We start from the raw sequence: 23,419 nt of genomic DNA, 5'->3' as shown, positions 1-23,419 counted from the left end.
AACCAGAGGAATAATTATGTTTTAATAAAACATCAAAGAATCTAAAGACTATTATAACCATATCCGGCATACTAAAGAACTGTAAACAATAATAATAAATATTATATACAATTATATACTGTGGATTAAGAAAGTATTCAGAACTCTTTTTTTAACATTTAGTTATGTTTTAGCCTTTAAAATACTTTAAAATATAAAGTATAAAGTCACTGTGCAGGTTTCTCTTTGTGAGGTTTGGTTAGCAGTGACTGAAACGCAGCTTTACACACAGCTGCCAGTCTGCATGGAGAGGATCTTGAGACTCCAGTAGCTTCAAACACCTGTCTGCTGCTCAGCAGTGGCTTTTTTAAACTGCCATTACAATACAATTCATTTGTTTGACAGAAACTTTCCTTAATGAATCTTTATCTGACCAAGACCTTCTGTGCTCTAAGTCACTCACAAATCTTTTGACCGTTCAATCATTTCGATTGGCTTTTCGCAAAATATTGTTTGTTTTGGTGCCTTTTGCAAGACATTGCATTGTTTCATACTTTTCATCTTCAGAAAGATCTTTCTTCCTCACCATATTGCATGAGAACTCTGACTTGCTTAATAATGTGGAACAACCTCTTTAAGTAGGGTTTCCATTTACCTAAGAACACCTGGCAAACTATTGAACAAACCTGTCTGAGATTGATACAGTTATCTAAAAAGATGTGAAAATCTAAACAAACAAAAATCTGACTATTTATTGTACCGAAATCCTATTGATATGTCACTTGCCTAATAATTTGGAACACAGTGTATGTGCAGTTTCACATTATTAGTGCATATTGTCACATGACCAGAGGAGTTTATTTCCTGTTTGCACCATGAGATGATGATGGCTGCATCAAAGCTCCAAAACAAAAGGCTAGTAAAGTATGTTAACATAAAGATATGACAAAGATTTCTGGTACACATTGTCTTTAAGGTGTCTAGTATTAATATATGAATTCACAATTATTCAGTTTTGTTGAGTGTTTCACATTTTGGTCTCTGGGCCCTCGGGATCCAGAGACTGGAAGGAGTTGCGGATGCGGGCGGCCTCGCTAGCACAGAGATGGCCGAAAGCTTTGTTGTACCACTCTGGAGACTTTCCTCTGGAACAGCAAGCAAATATACAGCATTTAGTGAAGCATTAAGGGTTATCCCTTACGAAACAAAAATATATGGTAATATACTGCAAAACATAACGTGATGTATTACATAATACACTTCCATATATTGGAAACTAGTGCTTATATTTTTCAGTATACAGCAATATATGCATTGACAATATACATACAAATATATTTAGAAATGAAGACAAAAATAAATATTCATTGTTTGATCGAGTATATATTGCACATAGATGTTCCCATATAAATGGGAATGTATGTACAGTCTGTTCCCTAAGTGTTTAGTAAGAGTAGGTGTGCTTATGCTATTGTAAAGTAGCTATATTTTAAAATATGAAACATGTATATAAAAATTGTTAAATATAAGAAATATATATTTCCATGTATGTGTATATACTGCATGAGTAAATATATGTTTAATATATTTTTACATATGCAGTACCATATTTTATCTATATATTATAAAGTGTATTACTGAATATAAAATGACATATATTGTTATAAGTAAATATATAGTCACATATTTTTCAATATATGAAAAGCGGCAATTCCTTATGTATTATTCAATATATTGTAATATATTTGAATTTTTAATTAACCAGAGGAATAATTATGTTTTAATAAAACATCAAAGAATCTAAAGACTATTATAACCATATCCGGCATACTAAAGAACTGTAAACAATAATAATAAATATTATATACAATTATATACTGTGGATTAAGAAAGTATTCAGAACTCTTTTTTTAACATTTAGTTATGTTTTAGCCTTTAAAATACTTTAAAATATAAAGTATAAAGTCACTGTGCAGGTTTCTCTTTGTGAGGTTTGGTTAGCAGTGACTGAAACGCAGCTTTACACACAGCTGCCAGTCTGCATGGAGAGGATCTTGAGACTCCAGTAGCTTCAAACACCTGTCTGCTGCTCAGCAGTGGCTTTTTTAAACTGCCATTACAATACAATTCATTTGTTTGACAGAAACTTTCCTTAATGAATCTTTATCTGACCAAGACCTTCTGTGCTCTAAGTCACTCACAAATCTTTTGACCGTTCAATCATTTCGATTGGCTTTTCGCAAAATATTGTTTGTTTTGGTGCCTTTTGCAAGACATTGCATTGTTTCATACTTTTCATCTTCAGAAAGATCTTTCTTCCTCACCATATTGCATGAGAACTCTGACTTGCTTAATAATGTGGAACAACCTCTTTAAGTAGGGTTTCCATTTACCTAAGAACACCTGGCAAACTATTGAACAAACCTGTCTGAGATTGATACAGTTATCTAAAAAGATGTGAAAATCTAAACAAACAAAAATCTGACTATTTATTGTACCGAAATCCTATTGATATGTCACTTGCCTAATAATTTGGAACACAGTGTATGTGCAGTTTCACATTATTAGTGCATATTGTCACATGACCAGAGGAGTTTATTTCCTGTTTGCACCATGAGATGATGATGGCTGCATCAAAGCTCCAAAACAAAAGGCTAGTAAAGTATGTTAACATAAAGATATGACAAAGATTTCTGGTACACATTGTCTTTAAGGTGTCTAGTATTAATATATGAATTCACAATTATTCAGTTTTGTTGAGTGTGGACATAGAATGAGTAAACATGTTGATGGTCACAATTGTTACCGGTGGGATAATAACTATTTTAGTTTTTTATCATAGTATACTTATTCAGTGTTGTATAAGTTTTTTTTAATGTATTGTAATAACCATAGAATGTGATGAAACGGTTTAAAATGGGTTAATAACTGGGCTGAGATATGTAAGAATTTTGATGACTGCAGAAATAATTTAATTTCAGTATACACATTATCCTAATGGTCACAATTGTGACCAACCATAAAACACACACTTTTCCATTACATTTTTTTTTTTTTATTTCAAGGGGTTACTAACAACACATCATTTTGATATTTTCATGTCTGAGAAAAAATTGGGATTAAATGAGTTCTACATACCATATCCCATAATGACAAAGCAAAAAAGGCTTTGTAAAAATATCTATCTATCTATCTAAATACTGTAAAATCGATAGACTTCAAAATAACTATTTTTATTTTAATATAAAGTTAAAAGTAATTTCTTACTATGATAGCATAGCTGAATTTTCGGCAGCCATTACTCCAGTCTTTAGTGTCACATGATCCTTCAGAAATCATACTAATATGCTAATATACACATATTTTTGTGGAAACTGATCCATTTTTGTTGCATTTCAAAATAATTAATGTGAAAGAAAGAACAATTTAATGTATTCTTGCTGAGTAAAACTATTATTTCTTAAACATAAAATGAATCTTACTGATCCCAAACATTTGAACAGTAGTGTATACTTAAAGAGTTGCCTTTAATGCACTTACTTCAGATCAGCTCTGCATATATGTGTGAGTCTGGACTTCCCAGAGCCACACGGTTCAAGCAGATATTGGGATTCCAGAATTATTCCTCTCACTCCGGCCAGCTGCGGGCTTTCCTCATGATCAATTGACACCGACACTAGCACACACACACCTTTTGGCATATCTGTCCTCCACGTCCTAGACAGAAAAAAAATCACCACCGATATAAACCACAGCAAACACTCATAGTGCATCTGCCATCCTCTACACAGACACAAAAGATGTAAGTGTCAGTCTGCCAAGTGCATATTTGATTAATTATCAAATAACATGCAATATTCCAGCCGAATGTTTTCCTTCGATCAGATTACTGTTTGCACCTCACAGCTGCGTATTTGTCAAGTGATGTTAAACTGTAGTCTTACAGTGATATTTTGGGCATGACCTGGGTGGTCTAATTTGCTTAGCTGAAAGCATTTTATCTTGAACTAACACAGAGAAGTGTGCTCAGAGCGCTTGGTGAGTGTCTTTCAGTAATACTCCATGAATGCCCAGCTGTTCAGCAGGGGTATGTGGGACCTTTTTACGACCTTGGTGTTCAGAGAATCACTGAATGATGCACAAAAAGCCCTTGCTACAGATGCTCAAATGAAGCACATGTTTTTCTTACAGCCATAATGGTGTAATCAGTTCATTTGGATATTTGCTAATGGCATCAAACATGGGCTACCCAGGGCACATGGATCGAACAGTAAACAGTACACACAATCAGATCACGTTGTTGTACTCGCCTGAGCACCACAAAGTCTCTGTTGGGGTGAGGGGCCATGCTGTTCAGCTCATACTGGTACACCTCCGTCTGCTTGTCCAGAGTTTCCAGAACCTTCCACTGTAGCAGGTTACTGTCCCACAGGTGGCACTCTCGCAGTATCCGGTTTAGCACCACAGATGGAGGAGCCTCCACCTCTACAGACACACGCCAGCGTCTCAACGGGGTCCCGTCTCCCACCTGTGAGAGACAGCAGACTTTCCTCAGACTTTTATATATTTATAGGCTTTTGGTCTTTTATTGGAAAGGACAGTCAAAGCGGACAGGAAATTGGGGGAGGGAAATGACACAAGCCGGAATCGAACTTAGGTTGTCAATAAATGTGACCATGCACTTCCCAAACCATGTCTCCATTGATATTTTTAATAATCGCATTATTTGTACAAACTCATTTGCTTATACTTTCTCTGCTTATACTCTCTACATTCACTGAATGTAAAATCAAGATGTTAAAAAATGGATTTCATAAATAAATTAAAAATAATAATAAAAAATATATAATAAATATAAAAATAATTCTAAATAACTAATACTGGGTATTATTATAAAGTAAATATTTAAACCATATATTCCATATAACATGAATGAATGGATGAATAACTTTATCATTACCTTTTTGAATGATATCTCTGTATTGTCAATGTTTGATCTGGTCACCCAGCCCTTGGTCTTGTCTTTGGTCTCTTTCATCAGATTCTGTATCAAGCTCTCCAGATAAGAGCGACACGTGCTTTCCTCTTCTTCTTCGTCTTCCTCATCCTGTTGTGGCTGTTTTTTACAGAGCTCATCTAAAGAGGGCGCCAGCAGCTCAGCTTCCATGTATGAGTTCCTGGACTGAGAGACCATCTCCTGAGGAATCTGCAAAAACCACATGAAAAGCATTTCAACAAAAGTCTCCTCTTGTCCTCTAACACTGACATTTTTAAAAGTAATTATCCAGCAGAATATTTACTCTACTATTCAAATGTTTGGGGTCAGTGAGATTTTTTTTGTTTTGTTTTTTTGAAAGTCTCTCATGCTCATCAAGGCTGCATTAATTTGATGAAAAATATAGTAAAACAGTAATACTGTGAATTATTTACACTGTTTCCTATTCTAATATGTTTTAAAATGTAATTTATTCCTGTGATGCAAAGCTGAATTTTCAGCATCATTACTCCAGTCTTCAGTGTCACATGATCCTTCAGAAATCATTCTAATAAGCTGATTTGGTAACATTTATTACTATTGATTATATAGTATATACAGTATAGTGTTATACAGACACATTTTTTTAAAGATTTTTTTTTTTCAAAAGAACGGCACTTAAAAGTAATAATATTAATAATAATCAGCTGAAACTTTTGTACTTGTTTTGCACATAATCTTATGCAAACAACCACAATTTCTCAATGCACACACATCTCATGTCTTGTACCTCGAATAGGTGATTGCACTCAGCAATCATATGCGCAAGCCCCTGAGTGGCCGCAAGGTTCTCATTCAGGTCCTTTTGGTCTGGCCGCCCAGTGGCATACTTCCTCTGAATAGACCTGAATGCAATAAAAGACATCATATGCATGAGCTTCCATGTGATCCATAATATTTTACAAAGTTTTGTAGCTGCAAACATATAAAAAAAACTAATAACCCTGTTGAAAAAAAGGGTTGAGCTGGTTTAAGCTGGTCATAAGCAACTAGCTCCTGCTCAGGACCAGCTTAGGACCAGCACATGACCAGCTAAGGACCAGCTTAAACGAGCTCAAACCAGCAGCCATGCTCCAAAACATCCCTAACCAGCATATGCTGGATTTTTCAACTGGGAAACCAATGAAAACCATTTATCACTGCACGTTCTACACATTTATATGAAGATCCAAAACATCTAATAAGTTTCACTATGCCCCCACCCCCTTCAGGCCAGGCTGGGTAAGTTTAAGCTAAACCACCCCTCACTTTTTTCCACATCTCCTCCTGTCTCTGGCCCTCAGGCCAGGTGTCTGCTCAGTATCGAGTAATGCTCCCTAATCAACACAATGATGGGGGAGTTGTCTGTGTGTTGAGTTATTAAAACACTTCACGCCTTCGCACGACACCTCAAGGCCTTGGAGACCTAATGACAAAGCACACATATCATCCTCTAGCTCCTAACTCGTTTCAGCCTTTCTAAGTAGAGCACATATGTTTGGAATGTGCAAAAACGGAACTCCATTACCTAGGTGACAAATTATCATTCTTCATGATGTTGAGGTGGAAGAGAGAAGGAGCGAGGCACACCGCCAGGTTCATTGGGGTCATCTGGTTCTCCTCAACAGAGGAAGTGACATCATTTAGGAAGCACAGCAGCGTCTGCAGGACCTCACGGTTTTCATCGGCCATTAACATGATAGCTGACTGCACAGCCTGTAAGCGCTGTTCTTTAGGGACATCTGGGTAGACAGAGGGTGTGTTAGCTATTTGAATGTACTGTAAGAAGTATCTGTGCAGAAAAGCTCATAACAGACAGGAAATACTCATACACTGGTATATGTGGAGGAAGGTCTCGCCCATTTTGCTCGTGAGGAGAGGCTCAGGCAAGTCTCTGAAGAACTGTTTGACCATGTCTGCCACATCATACGCTGACTGATCCTCATAGTTCACATTTTCTGGGGAAGATTCACATATTTGCCGCAGAGCCTGAATACGAGACTTTACTCCGGATTTACGGAAAAGTCCCACCTGAAACACAAGGAGAAATGCAAATAAGATTTGTATCTTTTTTACATAAAATTGCGATTCTAGGGTGTTTAGGTTGGTAATGTGGATGCATAAAAGGGCAAAAATGCTTCCCATGAAGATTTTACTTGTGTACAAGTTGGTCACGCATACTGAAATATTTGAATGTGACCTCTGTGTGAGTGCCTTTCATGCATCACAACACTATCGACAATAGACCTTTTTTTGTACATGAAATTTTGTTAACGTGATCACAGTTTTACTGAACCAAGTCTGAACCTACAGCTCAGGTTCCTCTTTCTATTTAAGTTTATGGGGTTTTTCAGTAATTTTTTACATCTGCTAGACCAAAATTGCGTGTCTGATCACTTAGAAAAGAAACAGCACTTCTTTACTCTACAAGCCACACAATTTGAGGTATCATTCATAACCGCAACCCAAACATCTGTTTAAAATGTAACCCTAAAAGTGAGCAATAGTAATAAGGATTCAAGTACCATTAAAACAAAATGAAGCAAATACATTTGCTATTGAATTACTAAGACATCAACATATAGGGAAGAAAAACAGAAAAACAAACACTATTAGGGTTTGTGTGGCTTATCTGTCTTCAGAAATGTAGCAGTGGCTGGACATCAAGTTTTTTTAATGAGTTTGGAATAACTCTGACTCTGACCTAACTTAGAACGAACCTTATAATCAGTCTTGCAAATGTGAATGAAACTTTGTACCTGGTCCAAACACTGGCTCCTTAAAAAGTGCAGGGCGAGCTGTAAGCTTATGGGCAAAGGGTGTCCGTACCGCTGGACATGGACAATCAGAGGAACACCGAATACCATCTTATCCTTGTAGTCTGGTCCCTTCATTCTCTTCATAAATTTTGGCACTGACCTAAGAACATATACACACAGTATTAAGAAGAAGATATCGGTTTATGGCCATAAAGCAACTGTACTGTATGTAGGATCTGCTATAAGAATCTTGATTATACAGGTGCATCTCAATAAATTAGAATGTCGTGGAAAAGTTCATTTATTTCAGTAATTCAACTCAAATTGTGAAACTCGTGTATTAAATAAATTCAATGCACACAGACTGAAGTAGTTTAAGTCTTTGGTTCTTTTAATTGTGATGATTTTGGCTCACATTTAACAAAAACCCACCAATTCACCATCTCAACAAATTAGAATATGGTGACATGCCAATCAGCTAATCAACTCAAAACACCTGCAAAGGTTTCCTGAGCCTTCAAAATGGCCTCTCAGTTTGGTTCACTAGGCTACACAAGCATGGGGAAGACTGCTGATCTGACAGTTGTCCACAAGACAATCATTGACACCCTTCACAAGGAGGGTAAGCCACAAACATTCATTGCCAAAGAAACTGGCTGTTCCTCAGACTTTTATATATTTATAGGCTTTTGGTCTTTTATTGGAAAGGACAGTCAAAGCGGACAGGAAATTGGGGGAGGGAAATGACACAAGCCGGAATCGAACTTAGGTTGTCAATAAATGTGACCATGCACTTCCCAAACCATGTCTCCATTGATATTTTTAATAATCGCATTATTTGTACAAACTCATTTGCTTATACTTTCTCTGCTTATACTCTCTACATTCACTGAATGTAAAATCAAGATGTTAAAAAATGGATTTCATAAATAAATTAAAAATAATAATAAAAAATATATAATAAATATAAAAATAATTCTAAATAACTAATACTGGGTATTATTATAAAGTAAATATTTAAACCATATATTCCATATAACATGAATGAATGGATGAATAACTTTATCATTACCTTTTTGAATGATATCTCTGTATTGTCAATGTTTGATCTGGTCACCCAGCCCTTGGTCTTGTCTTTGGTCTCTTTCATCAGATTCTGTATCAAGCTCTCCAGATAAGAGCGACACGTGCTTTCCTCTTCTTCTTCGTCTTCCTCATCCTGTTGTGGCTGTTTTTTACAGAGCTCATCTAAAGAGGGCGCCAGCAGCTCAGCTTCCATGTATGAGTTCCTGGACTGAGAGACCATCTCCTGAGGAATCTGCAAAAACCACATGAAAAGCATTTCAACAAAAGTCTCCTCTTGTCCTCTAACACTGACATTTTTAAAAGTAATTATCCAGCAGAATATTTACTCTACTATTCAAATGTTTGGGGTCAGTGAGATTTTTTTTGTTTTGTTTTTTTGAAAGTCTCTCATGCTCATCAAGGCTGCATTAATTTGATGAAAAATATAGTAAAACAGTAATACTGTGAATTATTTACACTGTTTCCTATTCTAATATGTTTTAAAATGTAATTTATTCCTGTGATGCAAAGCTGAATTTTCAGCATCATTACTCCAGTCTTCAGTGTCACATGATCCTTCAGAAATCATTCTAATAAGCTGATTTGGTAACATTTATTACTATTGATTATATAGTATATACAGTATAGTGTTATACAGACACATTTTTTTAAAGATTTTTTTTTTTCAAAAGAACGGCACTTAAAAGTAATAATATTAATAATAATCAGCTGAAACTTTTGTACTTGTTTTGCACATAATCTTATGCAAACAACCACAATTTCTCAATGCACACACATCTCATGTCTTGTACCTCGAATAGGTGATTGCACTCAGCAATCATATGCGCAAGCCCCTGAGTGGCCGCAAGGTTCTCATTCAGGTCCTTTTGGTCTGGCCGCCCAGTGGCATACTTCCTCTGAATAGACCTGAATGCAATAAAAGACATCATATGCATGAGCTTCCATGTGATCCATAATATTTTACAAAGTTTTGTAGCTGCAAACATATAAAAAAAACTAATAACCCTGTTGAAAAAAAGGGTTGAGCTGATTTAAGCTGGTCATAAGCAACTAGCTCCTGCTCAGGACCAGCTTAGGACCAGCACATGACCAGCTAAGGACCAGCTTAAACGAGCTCAAACCAGCAGCCATGCTCCAAAACATCCCTAACCAGCATATGCTGGATTTTTCAACTGGGAAACCAATGAAAACCATTTATCACTGCACGTTCTACACATTTATATGAAGATCCAAAACATCTAATAAGTTTCACTATGCCCCCACCCCCTTCAGGCCAGGCTGGGTAAGTTTAAGCTAAACCACCCCTCACTTTTTTCCACATCTCCTCCTGTCTCTGGCCCTCAGGCCAGGTGTCTGCTCAGTATCGAGTAATGCTCCCTAATCAACACAATGATGGGGGAGTTGTCTGTGTGTTGAGTTATTAAAACACTTCACGCCTTCGCACGACACCTCAAGGCCTTGGAGACCTAATGACAAAGCACACATATCATCCTCTAGCTCCTAACTCGTTTCAGCCTTTCTAAGTAGAGCACATATGTTTGGAATGTGCAAAAACGGAACTCCATTACCTAGGTGACAAATTATCATTCTTCATGATGTTGAGGTGGAAGAGAGAAGGAGCGAGGCACACCGCCAGGTTCATTGGGGTCATCTGGTTCTCCTCAACAGAGGAAGTGACATCATTTAGGAAGCACAGCAGCGTCTGCAGGACCTCACGGTTTTCATCGGCCATTAACATGATAGCTGACTGCACAGCCTGTAAGCGCTGTTCTTTAGGGACATCTGGGTAGACAGAGGGTGTGTTAGCTATTTGAATGTACTGTAAGAAGTATCTGTGCAGAAAAGCTCATAACAGACAGGAAATACTCATACACTGGTATATGTGGAGGAAGGTCTCGCCCATTTTGCTCGTGAGGAGAGGCTCAGGCAAGTCTCTGAAGAACTGTTTGACCATGTCTGCCACATCATACGCTGACTGATCCTCATAGTTCACATTTTCTGGGGAAGATTCACATAGGGTTGAGCTGGTTTAAGCTGGTCATAAGCAACTAGCTCCTGCTCAGGACCAGCTTAGGACCAGCTTAAACGAGCTCAACCAGCAGCCATGCTCCAAAACATCCCTAACCAGCATATGCTGGATTTTTCAACAGGGAAACCAATGAAAACCATTTATCACTGCACGTTCTACACATTTATATGAAGATCCGAGCTCAAACCAGCAGCCATGCTCCAAAACATCCCTAACCAGCATATGCTGGATTTTTCAACTGGGAAACCAATGAAAACCATTTATCACTGCACGTTCTACACATTTATATGAAGATCCAAAACATCTAATAAGTTTCACTATGCCCCCACCCCCTTCAGGCCAGGCTGGGTAAGTTTAAGCTAAACCACCCCTCACTTTTTTCCACATCTCCTCCTGTCTCTGGCCCTCAGGCCAGGTGTCTGCTCAGTATCGAGTAATGCTCCCTAATCAACACAATGATGGGGGAGTTGTCTGTGTGTTGAGTTATTAAAACACTTCACGCCTTCGCACGACACCTCAAGGCCTTGGAGACCTAATGACAAAGCACACATATCATCCTCTAGCTCCTAACTCGTTTCAGCCTTTCTAAGTAGAGCACATATGTTTGGAATGTGCAAAAACGGAACTCCATTACCTAGGTGACAAATTATCATTCTTCATGATGTTGAGGTGGAAGAGAGAAGGAGCGAGGCACACCGCCAGGTTCATTGGGGTCATCTGGTTCTCCTCAACAGAGGAAGTGACATCATTTAGGAAGCACAGCAGCGTCTGCAGGACCTCACGGTTTTCATCGGCCATTAACATGATAGCTGACTGCACAGCCTGTAAGCGCTGTTCTTTAGGGACATCTGGGTAGACAGAGGGTGTGTTAGCTATTTGAATGTACTGTAAGAAGTATCTGTGCAGAAAAGCTCATAACAGACAGGAAATACTCATACACTGGTATATGTGGAGGAAGGTCTCGCCCATTTTGCTCGTGAGGAGAGGCTCAGGCAAGTCTCTGAAGAACTGTTTGACCATGTCTGCCACATCATACGCTGACTGATCCTCATAGTTCACATTTTCTGGGGAAGATTCACATATTTGCCGCAGAGCCTGAATACGAGACTTTACTCCGGATTTACGGAAAAGTCCCACCTGAAACACAAGGAGAAATGCAAATAAGATTTGTATCTTTTTTACATAAAATTGCGATTCTAGGGTGTTTAGGTTGGTAATGTGGATGCATAAAAGGGCAAAAATGCTTCCCATGAAGATTTTACTTGTGTACAAGTTGGTCACGCATACTGAAATATTTGAATGTGACCTCTGTGTGAGTGCCTTTCATGCATCACAACACTATTGACAATAGACCTTTTTTTGTACATGAAATTTTGTTAACGTGATCACAGTTTTACTGAACCAAGTCTGAACCTACAGCTCAGGCTCCTCTTTCTATTTAAGTTTATGGGGTTTTTCAGTAATTTTTTACATCTGCTAGACCAAAATTGCGTGTCTGATCACTTAGAAAAGAAACAGCACTTCTTTACTCTACAAGCCACACAATTTGAGGTATCATTCACATAAAATTGCAATTCTAGGGTGTTTAGGTTGGTAATGTGGATGCATAAAAGGGCAAAAATGCTTCCCATGAAGATTTTACTTGTGTACAAGTTGGTCACGCATACTGAAATATTTGAATGTGACCTCTGTGTGAGTGCCTTTCATGCATCACAACACTATCGACAATAGACCTTTTTTTGTACATGAAATTTTGTTAACGTGATCACAGTTTTACTGAACCAAGTCTGAACCTACAGCTCAGGTTCCTCTTTCTATTTAAGTTTATGGGGTTTTTCAGTAATTTTTTACATCTGCTAGACCAAAATTGCGTGTCAAGAAGGAGTGTGAATGGAAGAGTGCACAGTCTGAAGACAGAACTGTGATGTAGATGGCAGGATGAGATTGTTCCACAAGCTCTGGAGTTTTAACACAAGACTCACTTAACTGAATATGTATGTATATACCATTCAAAAGTCTGGGGGCAGTAATATTTTAATACTTTTATTCAGCAAGGATGCATTAAATTGATCAAAAGTGTTAGAAAATATTTATATTGCAAATAAATGCTGTTCCTTCAAACTTTCTATTCATCAAATAATCCTAACAAATGTATCACGGCTTGTACAACTGTTTTTAACATTGATATAATAAATGTTATCAGCCTATTAGGTAACTCACCAAGTCCACCCATGCTTGTTGGACATGGAGTATTTCTCCATGATAGCAGTGAGACGCAATAAAGAGAACTTCTGCAGCAAGCTAAGCTGGCCCACCGATTGGCTGGATATCTGTAGCGAAATTCCTGATTGGCTGAGGAGGTTTGACATCCTGAAGCTGGGCCATCTAAGGCTAGAAATACAACAACACATGAATATTCATGATAATCGAAATATGAAAAGATAATTTAATGCTCTCTAAAGTATAAATACAAATTCAAGTTAGCAGAAAGTCATATATGTGATTATTTTAGTCTCACTAATGAGCGCCTCTCAGCATATCCATCCTGAAGTCTCACCGTGGTCGTGTCAGAGAAGCCCCCACCCCCGAGTCCCTCCTCTCTCTGGTGCTGGAGGTGTCCGTTTCATCTAACGAAACCCCGTCCTTGTTGCCGTCGTTCGGTGTGGTCAACCCCTCAATTACAGAAGTCCCCTCAAAGTCCAATGTGATCTGACTGGAAGACTGGCCATCAATAATCTTCTGCTCCCGCCCCCTGCCACCATCCCCCTCCCCTTCACTCTCCGGCAAGACGTTTTTAGACCAGTGGTCCACGATCTGCTGCAGGCCATTCACATGCTGCAGAATGTCATCCAAATGTGGGAATATATCCTCCTTCTCAAGGTCCAATAAGTCCCCCGTGCTTGCGTACAGGTGTGAGCCCGGTACATTATCGTACACACTGATCCTGCTGCCTCGCGGGCAGCAGCGCGTCACAGACCGGAGTTCCCTTCCTCCAACTTTCCTGCACTTGAAGGGCTGCGGCTCTGAATCCAGAAGCTTCCAGTTTCCATGTTCCTTACTGGCTGGCGTCAGACTCTCAATTGACAGCGCTTTAGGGAAGGTACCAGGTTTGTGATCTTTTGGGATGTGCACCAATAGCTCGTCATAGGAGCGAAACTCATTTTTGCGGCTCTGCTCGACCGGTTTCCTCCTTTGGGGAGCACCAGCGAGAACATCGATGTCCTCTAGGTAGACACCTGCACGTTTACCAGGAGGATACAACTTTGAAACACATCCCTTCATGTTTGGTGTGCTTTCGGCACTACTGCTGGCTTCCGATTGGCTGCTAGCCTCACTGGTGGCCAGCGAATTTAGGCAGTTGTTAGCAGGTGGCATGTTTTCAGCATTTAGAGGCCCAGCGTTTAAAATCTGAACACATCGTAGAGTCTTTAGCACCTCTGGCTCGCTTTGCAGAACTGGGCCGCTGATAACCAAAGAGCGCCGCTCCGAACGACCCATCGATGGCCCCCATGTCCGACCCAGCGTTTCCATTCTCCTCAGGAAGTCTTTGGCGCGTGTGCGTCCATGTCGCCTGCTCTTGGCAGGAAGTGAACCGTAATGAGGCAGCTCTCTGGGCAACTGCAGTGGGGTGAGCGAGGCAGAGTCAGGCATGGCGGCCAAGGAGTCCTCGCTGTGCAGGGAGCAGATCTCTGGCTCGCTGAGGTCTGTCAGAATGCTCTCGCTGCTCACGGTGGTCCGCAGACCCTCACCCACCTCAGAGGGGCTCCGCTCCTCCGCTCTACCCAGGAGGTAATCGATGTCTTGTAGACGTGACCAGCGCCGACTGTTCCACTCAAACGTCCATCTATTACTGATGGCCAACAGGTCCTCCTCATCAGAGTCCTCACTCTACATGCACCAAAAATGCACAGGATTCCAATTAGTTTGACATGATTTGGGGTTTGTTTCAGCTCCTAAACTAAAGGCATATAGAATATAGTCCTTATTTTACAGTATAATTAAAACTCATAATTCTCACACAGTGGATGATAAAATGGGCGAATGATCTTTTGACTAGGGCTAGTATGCAACTACACAGCAACACTGTGGCAAACTTTTTTCCCAGTTAATAAAAAAAATACAAATTTTGAATAATCTGTCTTTCTGTATTATATATATTAATGAAAATCAGCATTTTTTGTGTGTGTGATTAATGTGATGATGGAAATCATGGGATATTAAGTCTTTTTTTGTACCGATGTTAACAGTATGTTTTATAGTTAGTAAAACCCAAGCATGTGAGCTCACACAGCCAGCACAGGAAAGAGCTGTAAACGGCTCTGACACCATCTTAATATTGTATATACCTTCACAACCCATTTCCTATTTAAAATAACACAGACCTCATACTTTATATTGAGTAACAGTGACGATGTCAAAAGAGGCTCATGGCATTTGAAAAATGTCAGAAGATTATTTCAAAAACATCCCCTAAGTCATACAAGCTGGTTTGGGGAATTCTCAAATATCATCCAAACAAGAGTACTTGAACATAAAATCCCATTCAGGATTGAATGTTTTGAAGAAAAAACAAAAGGACAGCCACTTACTTTCTTCTTGGGGAGGCTCACGTCCAGTTTCATGGAGGCACACTTGTTCAGAGTGTTGAGTCGACTGGAAGAGAGAAGACACGGTCACTGGTGCATCCGTCACTCTCATCTCCACCACAAAGAAACCATACAGCCACAGAGAGAGAGAGAGAGAGAGAGAGAGAGAGAGAGAGAGAATCCACTGTAGATCCTACACTCGTCTAACCTCTGTTTGCCTCTCTACGTGCAGGTATAGATTTCAAGAAACTCTCACTATCTGTGTCCTGATTGGCTGATGGAAAGTGTGACGGGACGGCTTGGCAGACGTAGGTTCTAATCTCTTTTAAGACAAGGCCACGAATGAATGAGACTCTGACGGGACTGCAGAAGGAAAAACAGAGGGATAAAAAGAGCGAGAGAGTGGGCAATGCACCTTCTCGTCCACCTCCTCTTTGATCTAACCCTACAGCGCCCTTTAACGCCCTTTAAAGATCTGACTGATCTTTAACCCTGAAGAGTTTTTCTCCACCCCTTTTTACACACACACATCTTCTTTACTCTACAAGAGACTGCAGAACGCTCACTCTATATCCATTCCAGACAACAAACAAGCTATTATTTCACCTATAAAACCAGACCTGTTGTTGTTGACACGTTAAAATGTTCCATCGTGACATCAGCATGGTTAATCAGCTGTCTGCCGACACAATTTTTCAATCAAGATTCTCTAATTAAACATCCCTGGCCCAGATGGCCACATAAATGTGCATAAATATCATGTCTGTGGCGTGATAATGAAATGCCATTATCATGCTAGAAGACAGCATCCTTAAGAGCAGTGTGTGTATTCTCTGACAGTAAAGCTGTCAGATCTCACTAACGCTGTCATTAGAGGCATTAGACAGGGAGACAACCTGCTAGAAACCCTCAACGCCTCAAACCCCGGGCCTCGTTTCACACAAACACACACAACCATCTGTTAGTAGCCTATACTGGCAGCCCCAAACCCCCCTCAGGCCTTTGAGAGGGACATCAGAGCGGACTCCACGGGGGTTGCATTAGGGATCAAAGCGACGGGAAGGAGACAGACTTTATGGAGGACATGGGTCAGACAGCTACAGAGGTGGGGTCGCCACTGGGCCAGCGCCATGGAGTTTTCTCGTATTTGTACTTGCAGGATGGGGGGCAAGAATATGTTTTGGTCTGGTTGTGTACTGGTCTTAAAAATAACTGCTGAAGTTTCTGAAACACATTTGTTAAAAAAAAAAAGAGAGACAATCCACTGTAGATCCTACACTCGTCTAACCTCTGTTTGCCTCTCTACGTGCAGGTATAGATTTCAAGAAACTCTCACTATCTGTGTCCTGATTGGCTGATGGAAAGTGTGACGGGACGGCTTGGCAGACGTAGGTTCTAATCTCTTTCAAGACAAGGCCATGAATGAATGAGACTCTGACGGGACTGCAGAAGGAAAAACAGAGGGATAAAAAGAGCGAGAGAGTGGGCAATGCACCTTCTCGTCCACCTCCTCTTTGATCTAACCCTACAGCGCCCTTTAACGCCCTTTAAAGATCTGACTGATCTTTAACCCTGAAGAGTTTTTCTCCACCCCTTTTTACACACACACATCTTCTTTACTCTACAAGAGACTGCAGAACGCTCACTCTATATCCATTCCAGACAACAAACAAGCTATTATTTCACCTATAAAACCAGACCTGTTGTTGTTGACACGTTAAAATGTTCCATCGTGACATCAGCATGGTTAATCAGCTGTCTGCCGACACAATTTTTCAATCAAGATTCTCTAATTAAACATCCCTGGCCCAGATGGCCACATAAATGTGCATAAATATCATGTCTGTGGCGTGATAATGAAATGCCATTATCATGCTAGAAGACAGCATCCTTAAGAGCAGTGTGTGTATTCTCTGACAGTAAAGCTGTCAGATCTCACTAACGCTGTCATTAGAGGCATTAGACAGGGAGACAACCTGCTAGAAACCCTCAACGCCTCAAACCCCGGGCCTCGTTTCACACAAACACACACAACCATCTGTTAGTAGCCTACACTGGCAGCTCCAAACCCCCCATGCTCCCTCAGGCTTTTGAGAGGGACATCAGAGCGGACTCCACGGGGGCTGCATTAGGGATCAAAGCGACGGGAAGGGGACAGACTTTATGGAGGACATGGGTCAGACAGCTACAGAGGTGGGGTCGCCACTGGGCCAGCGCCATGGAGTTTTCTCGTATTTGTACTTGCAGGATGGGGGGCAAGAATATGTTTTGGTCTGGTTGTGTACTGGTCTTAAAAATAACTGCTGAAGTTTCTGAAACACATTTGTTAAAAAAAAAGAAAAGAAAAGCTTTTTAGTTTTTTTTTTTACTTAAAAAAAAAAAAAATTATGATTAATGATTAAACTTTTTTTAATGATTTTTTGATAAAAATATAGATTTTTATATATTCACATAAATCCCATAATTAGTACATAAAAAATAAAACAAAACAAAATAAAATAAATATTTTCTCATAAAATGATTTTTGGAGAAAAGGGTGTACACAGTTTTTATGGATTTTATAAATAAAGATGAATACTGCCTAACAACAAATAATAGTAGTATTAATGAAAGAAAACAAACAAACAAACAAATAAATAAAATAAATTGAATAAATTGAATAAATTGAATAAATTGAATAAATTGAAATAAATAAATTACTAATAATAATCCCAGACACAAAATAATATAAAGACATTTGTTTACGTTCTGTTGTGGCAAAAAGCTCATGAGAAAAAAAATTGGAACAGATGCGTAGTCAAAATAAATAAAATACTTTTTCTGATTAAAATCTTCACAACTTAAAATCATCATATACATTACTTTTAAAAAGCTTGGGGACAGTAAAACAAACAAAAAAAATTATAATTAAAAATAATATTAATTAATACTTTACTTTTATTCAGCAAGTGAAAGTAAAGACATTTCTAATGTTACAAAAGGTTTATATTTAGAAAAATGCTTTTCTTTTAAATGCCTAACAACAAATAACATTAGTATTAATGAAAGAAAGAAAACAAAATAAATAAATAAATTGAAATAAATAAATTACTAATAATAATCCCAGACACAAAATAATATAAAGACCTTATACAAATGGATACAAATAGCCTCTCTCTCATAAATAATATAAATACTTTTTTCTCTCAAAAATGACAACAAATTGACACGTGGCATTGTGAAAGAAGAGTTACTTTAGAGGCATAGAGAGGTATTGCATCAATGTGACATATGCACAATAAGACCAGCGAAATTAAAAACAAAAGTAAATAGGAAAAATTTGATTTCATATTGTGCAGCATAGTGCAATATAAATAAACAGATCTACATGAAGTGATTGACATTAAGGCTGTGATTTTCACAGCTGTCATTTTAAGTAAAGATGGTGTATCAAGTTCCATCCTGTAGACTGCAATCTAAAGAATCTCAAGATATCGAGACAATCCTAATCTAGCAAACTTACCGGCAAAGAGGCTCCACAAGGTCTTTGTCGAGAAAGTCATGGTCCCTCTTGACGGAAGATATTTCAATGGGAAACTGGGAATCTGTAGGCAGAGACAGAAAACAGATCACTTCTCTATCCTGTTCAAAAGGTTTAATGTAACCAATATATTCTGAGTGATCACTAAAGTTCACATATCGATCAAGCGCTTATTTTCATACAAAGACATTTGAAGCAAATCAAAAACACAAATTAAAATGGAAAATGATTAATACAAAACAGAGAGATAACTGGATAAAACTCTTTTAGTTCATCTATCCAGACATCTGCAGAGGTTCTGCAGAGGATCACACAGGCCCACAGCAGCTGTGGCGTAATTCTTATAAATCAAACGCAATCTCTGGCAGGCACTCCATTACATTATACACAGCAGACTGGCTCTGAAACTGAACCAGAGGTTATCGCATAACTCCCTCGATTCGACTCAAACAAGGAAGGAAAAACTGATAGAGATGTGCACTAAGGTGTTTTCCCATTGGAATCTGGGAGTTCTCTATTTATGTCATAATGGCATAATGACCTCGCAAAGCCAAACAGAGCTTCTTCCATATTATGATTTTCTCATGAGAGCCAAGCTCTGAATTGACACGGAATTAAATATAGAATTGTTGACATTTTATCACTCATTGACGTAAAGTATCATAAGGAGGAGTCAGAGGAACAGAGAGAGAGCTGCAGAGAGAAGAGTATCCTCTCGACCCCTCGGCTGGCCCGGGCGGAAGACTGAGGCAAAGGCCTGTATTTTCCCGGCAGTGATAATGAAGACTTTTTCCCATGACCTCTTCCTCCCTTTGGATAGAAACTCTAGCCTGCAAATAGCTCGCCCTAAAATGACTAGAAAAGATAAAGAGAGGGAGGAAAAAAATGTGCTGACAAATGGAGCACAGCTGTGTAAATGCGTTTTTTATTCCATATGTCTGAAACGTATGGAAAATCAAGAATAATTCAGCTGATCACTGCTTGGCTTCGGTCCGTCCAGCTGAGGTGGGATTGGATGGGTGTGATCTCTAGCTCAAAGCAACAGTCAACTCTCTTCTCTCTCTCGTCCTACCGCATTCCTGATTTTTTACCGTCACTTAACCTCACAGCTGCAACCCCACTGCAGACATTTGTTGAGGCCAACGAATCAACGAGTGATTGTTTGACGTCTGCGTGTATGTTTATATATATAAATCCCATTTCTTACCCTCATAAAGTTGGGCATACTGTGGGAATCCCGCCGCCCTCAGCCAGTCACATGCCTCCTTTGCTTCGATTTCTGAAAACAAACAATGACATGATTCTTCAACAGTTTATTAATCAATTTCGACTTAATCACATGAGTTCATATTCAGATTTATTCATAAAAATTATTACTAGCTATTGGCCTCAATACAGCAAAAACAGCAAATACATAGAGAATACATAAATACTGATTATTATTATGATTAATATAGATGCATATATACATATTACATGTATTGCAATGTGATTGCAACAATGCATATGCAATATAATGTATTTAATGACATTAAAATTGTGTGTGTGTAGATATGTGACCCTGGACCACAAAACCAGTCATAAGGGTCAATTTTTTGAAATTGAGATTTATACACCATCTCAAAGCTTTGTTAGGATAGGACAATATTTGGCCGAGATACAACTATTTGAAAATCTGGAATCTGAGGGTGCAAAAAAATCTAAATATTGAGAAAATCACCAGCGACTTAAGATTGGTTTTGTGGTCCAGGGTCACATATATATATATTGTTATTTAAAGACATTAAAGTTGAGGCAAGTAAAGAAAATGAAGAATGGGATTCTTTGTGTGTGGGGTTTTTTTTTGGTCTCTTTTTCCATTTTGTCTGGATCCTTTTACACCACATTTCATTGAGAAAGATCCACAAGAGATGAAAAAAAAAAGAGTAAAAACAAAGCGTCTCTCAAAATAAGCCATCATAAAAGCGGACGGGTCAGGAAATGACCTCACCACAATCTGACAATTATATCCTTTTCTTACAGGATTCTCCACATACTTGTGCTAAATTACACATTTGCTGAACAGAAACCACTCACAGTCTGCAGAAATCTCCCTCTGAACACAACACTGAACATTTCACTGAACAAGTCTAACAGTGGTTCTTACACTTACTGGTCGTTCTCGTCACTTCATCTTTAAGAAGAAACATGTGTGTCCCTCAGATCTGAGCATCCCTTTTTCTCCAAGCTCTCTAAAAGTCCAAAATCTGGTTCAGTCAGCATACGGTCCAGTTGTGTCCACAGCTGCCTCCTCCTCTGCCCTGTCCCTTTCTTCTGTCCTCTCTCACTTGCTCTAGTCTAGAACATCCTCCCTCTGACTGATGTGCTCATCCTCACAGTCTTTAGGCCTGCCTTCATCCTGTTCCTCAAGTCTCCCTCTTTGTAACGTTTTGAGCAAACCTCATAACACCCTAACAACTAGGTTTTTACACAAATTTCACAATTCGATTAGAATCTGACTCACAAAAAAGAATCTGATTCAATTCAAAATTATTATGGATATATATCAAGTACGGTACATGCCAAATTTTCTAAAGGAAAAAAAAATCTCTCAACTAATGCTGTAAAATATAAATGAGAGTAATTTGGTACTACATTACTATAATATTGATGGTTAAAATGAACTGATTTGTATACAAACGCTTGAATTACACTCAATTAAGTTTTTATAATAATAAAGTTACAATTACATAATTATCTTTCTACTCCAATCTGTAACATCATAACATAACAGCGGAGGAGATGATCAGTTCACGTGCACTTTGCTTTTCTTGAACAGAGGCACTACAGCGATCTACCACTCAACATTAAACAGCGCCAAACGTTATTGTTTGAAAACTGTCATAAATCTGAAATCTGAGACTTTGTTTCATATCAAAAGTAACAAAGCACAAAGCTTATTGCGATTTATTGGATGGGAGGTGCGCTACAATATTCCGTTCATTATTTGAAAACAGGCTGGACTAATTGATTTTGGGGATTTAAGAACTGATATCGCTTCGTAATTATAAGAATCTATTAAAATCGAGAAATCATTTTTTTTACCCAGCCCTACTATTATAGCAACTGCATTGCAACCCTTTAAACAGCACACCTTTGCATTCATATAGAAACAACCTGGCAAATACCCACAACATTCTAGCAACACAGAGGCAATAAGCAAACACCACTCACACTTTCTTCAAAACATCTTTATACTGTAGATATAGTGGAGCGAGACAAGAAATTATTGGAAGAGAGAGGAATGAATGAACTCACATGGAGCCACGGCTCCAACTTCTATGAAATATTTTAAGTGGTCAATAAGGGGAACTGGAAAGCCCATAATTCTCTCTATGTGTGTTCATTTCACACATGATTTACTCAAAGAGAACAAAAACTAGGCACTAGTGTTGTCAAAAGACCCAGTACTTCGGTACCAAGTCGGTACTAAAAAAATGAAAAACAGTTTTTTTTAAGTACCGGTGGTACTGAGTACCCGGTCAACCCGGTTCTTGATGCACTATCCGAAAGGTGCGCAGATGCGCTCTCTTCATAAAAGCACTGAGACGTGGCGACATCAAAAAGAGGAAACACACCAAACTAACAAAACACTTTAAAGACACCCAGATCAAATGAAAGAGTTCAAGCAGGTAAGTTTCATTTTCATTTTTAATATTTAAATCAGTGTTTCCCATACATTGATTTATTTGTGGCTGCCCGCCACAATATCAAAACTGACCGCCACAAATAGATTTTCCAAAAGGCTTTGACTTCGTTCAATAAACATGAGCACTGCACGTGTCAAAGTCGAAACCCGGTGCAGGTGTTTTTATATCAGCGCTTGTGAGCGCAGCGCTTATTTGATTACAGCCGTACTGGGGAAACCTGATGTCTCCCGCTCTACAAGTGCCTCCTGCTGGCAGAGAATGAATTTGCATATATATGCCGCCACAAATAGAGTGCAAATAGAGTGTTGTCTGTGGGAAACACTGCTTCTGTTATGAATATTACTCAATATTTTAATTTGAATGTCTGATTGAAATGAACGCTGTTATTAGAGTAGTTAATCATTAGCATAAGCACGGCTAACGCTAATATAATGAGCATTAGAATGAAGTTTCTTTATTAACTATTTAATGACTATAACTTTTATTAGGGTAAAAAAAATAGGAGGACATGATTTTATTTACTATTTTTACACACCAGAGGCTTTTAAATGAATTGTGAATCTAAAATATGCGTGTTGGAGAGTGTACAAATGGTTAACATTGTTTGTGTCATATCAGTCAGAAAAGCAGTTCTGGGCTTTTTATTTATTTTATTTTTTTAGTTAACTTAGTTGTTATTCTTGGCTGAATAACTCTAGGTTTTCAAAAGCCCTTTAAAATTAAATATGTACACAGTTTGGATTAAATGAAAGTATAG

At 38.6% G+C, this 23,419-nt stretch overlaps 1 protein-coding gene across 1 annotated transcript; it reads right to left on the bottom strand.

The window, feature by feature from the left end:
• Positions 1-1,006: 1,006 nt before the first annotated feature.
• Positions 1,007-21,268, bottom strand: stard13a (StAR related lipid transfer domain containing 13a). Its single transcript, XM_016277278.1, has 14 exons — positions 21,126-21,268; positions 20,181-20,252; positions 18,956-19,037; positions 15,457-15,520; positions 13,425-14,755; positions 13,088-13,258; positions 7,753-7,912; positions 6,826-7,024; positions 6,522-6,735; positions 5,745-5,859; positions 4,940-5,185; positions 4,290-4,507; positions 3,520-3,696; positions 1,007-1,124 (listed from the first exon to the last, which is right to left on the bottom strand). The coding sequence occupies exons 1-14, from the start codon at positions 21,160-21,162 to the stop codon at positions 1,007-1,009; spliced, it is 3,204 nt and encodes a 1,067-aa protein (XP_016132764.1). The 5' UTR covers positions 21,163-21,268.
• Positions 21,269-23,419: the final 2,151 nt, after the last annotated feature.

Source organism: Sinocyclocheilus grahami, unplaced genomic scaffold (assembly GCF_001515645.1).
Source record: "Sinocyclocheilus grahami isolate Dianchi unplaced genomic scaffold, SAMN03320097.WGS_v1.1 scaffold7.1, whole genome shotgun sequence".
NCBI lineage: Eukaryota > Metazoa > Chordata > Actinopteri > Cypriniformes > Cyprinidae > Sinocyclocheilus > Sinocyclocheilus grahami.
The sequence above is the reverse complement of the archived record's forward strand: the minus strand, read 5'-3'. Positions and strand labels throughout refer to the sequence as shown.

Bases quoted from the DNA above. Each gene is read 5' to 3' on its own strand.
- stard13a (XM_016277278.1), bottom strand. From the start codon at position 21,162: ATGTTTCTTCTTAAAGATGAAGTGACGAGAACGACCA. The intron at 13,259-13,424 runs GTGAGACTTCAG...TTGTATTTCTAG, and splicing joins GCTTCTCTGACACGACCACG to CCTTAGATGGCCCAGCTTCA. The intron at 5,860-6,521 runs GTAATGGAGTTC...TATTGCATTCAG, and splicing joins AATGATAATTTGTCACCTAG to GTCTATTCAGAGGAAGTATG.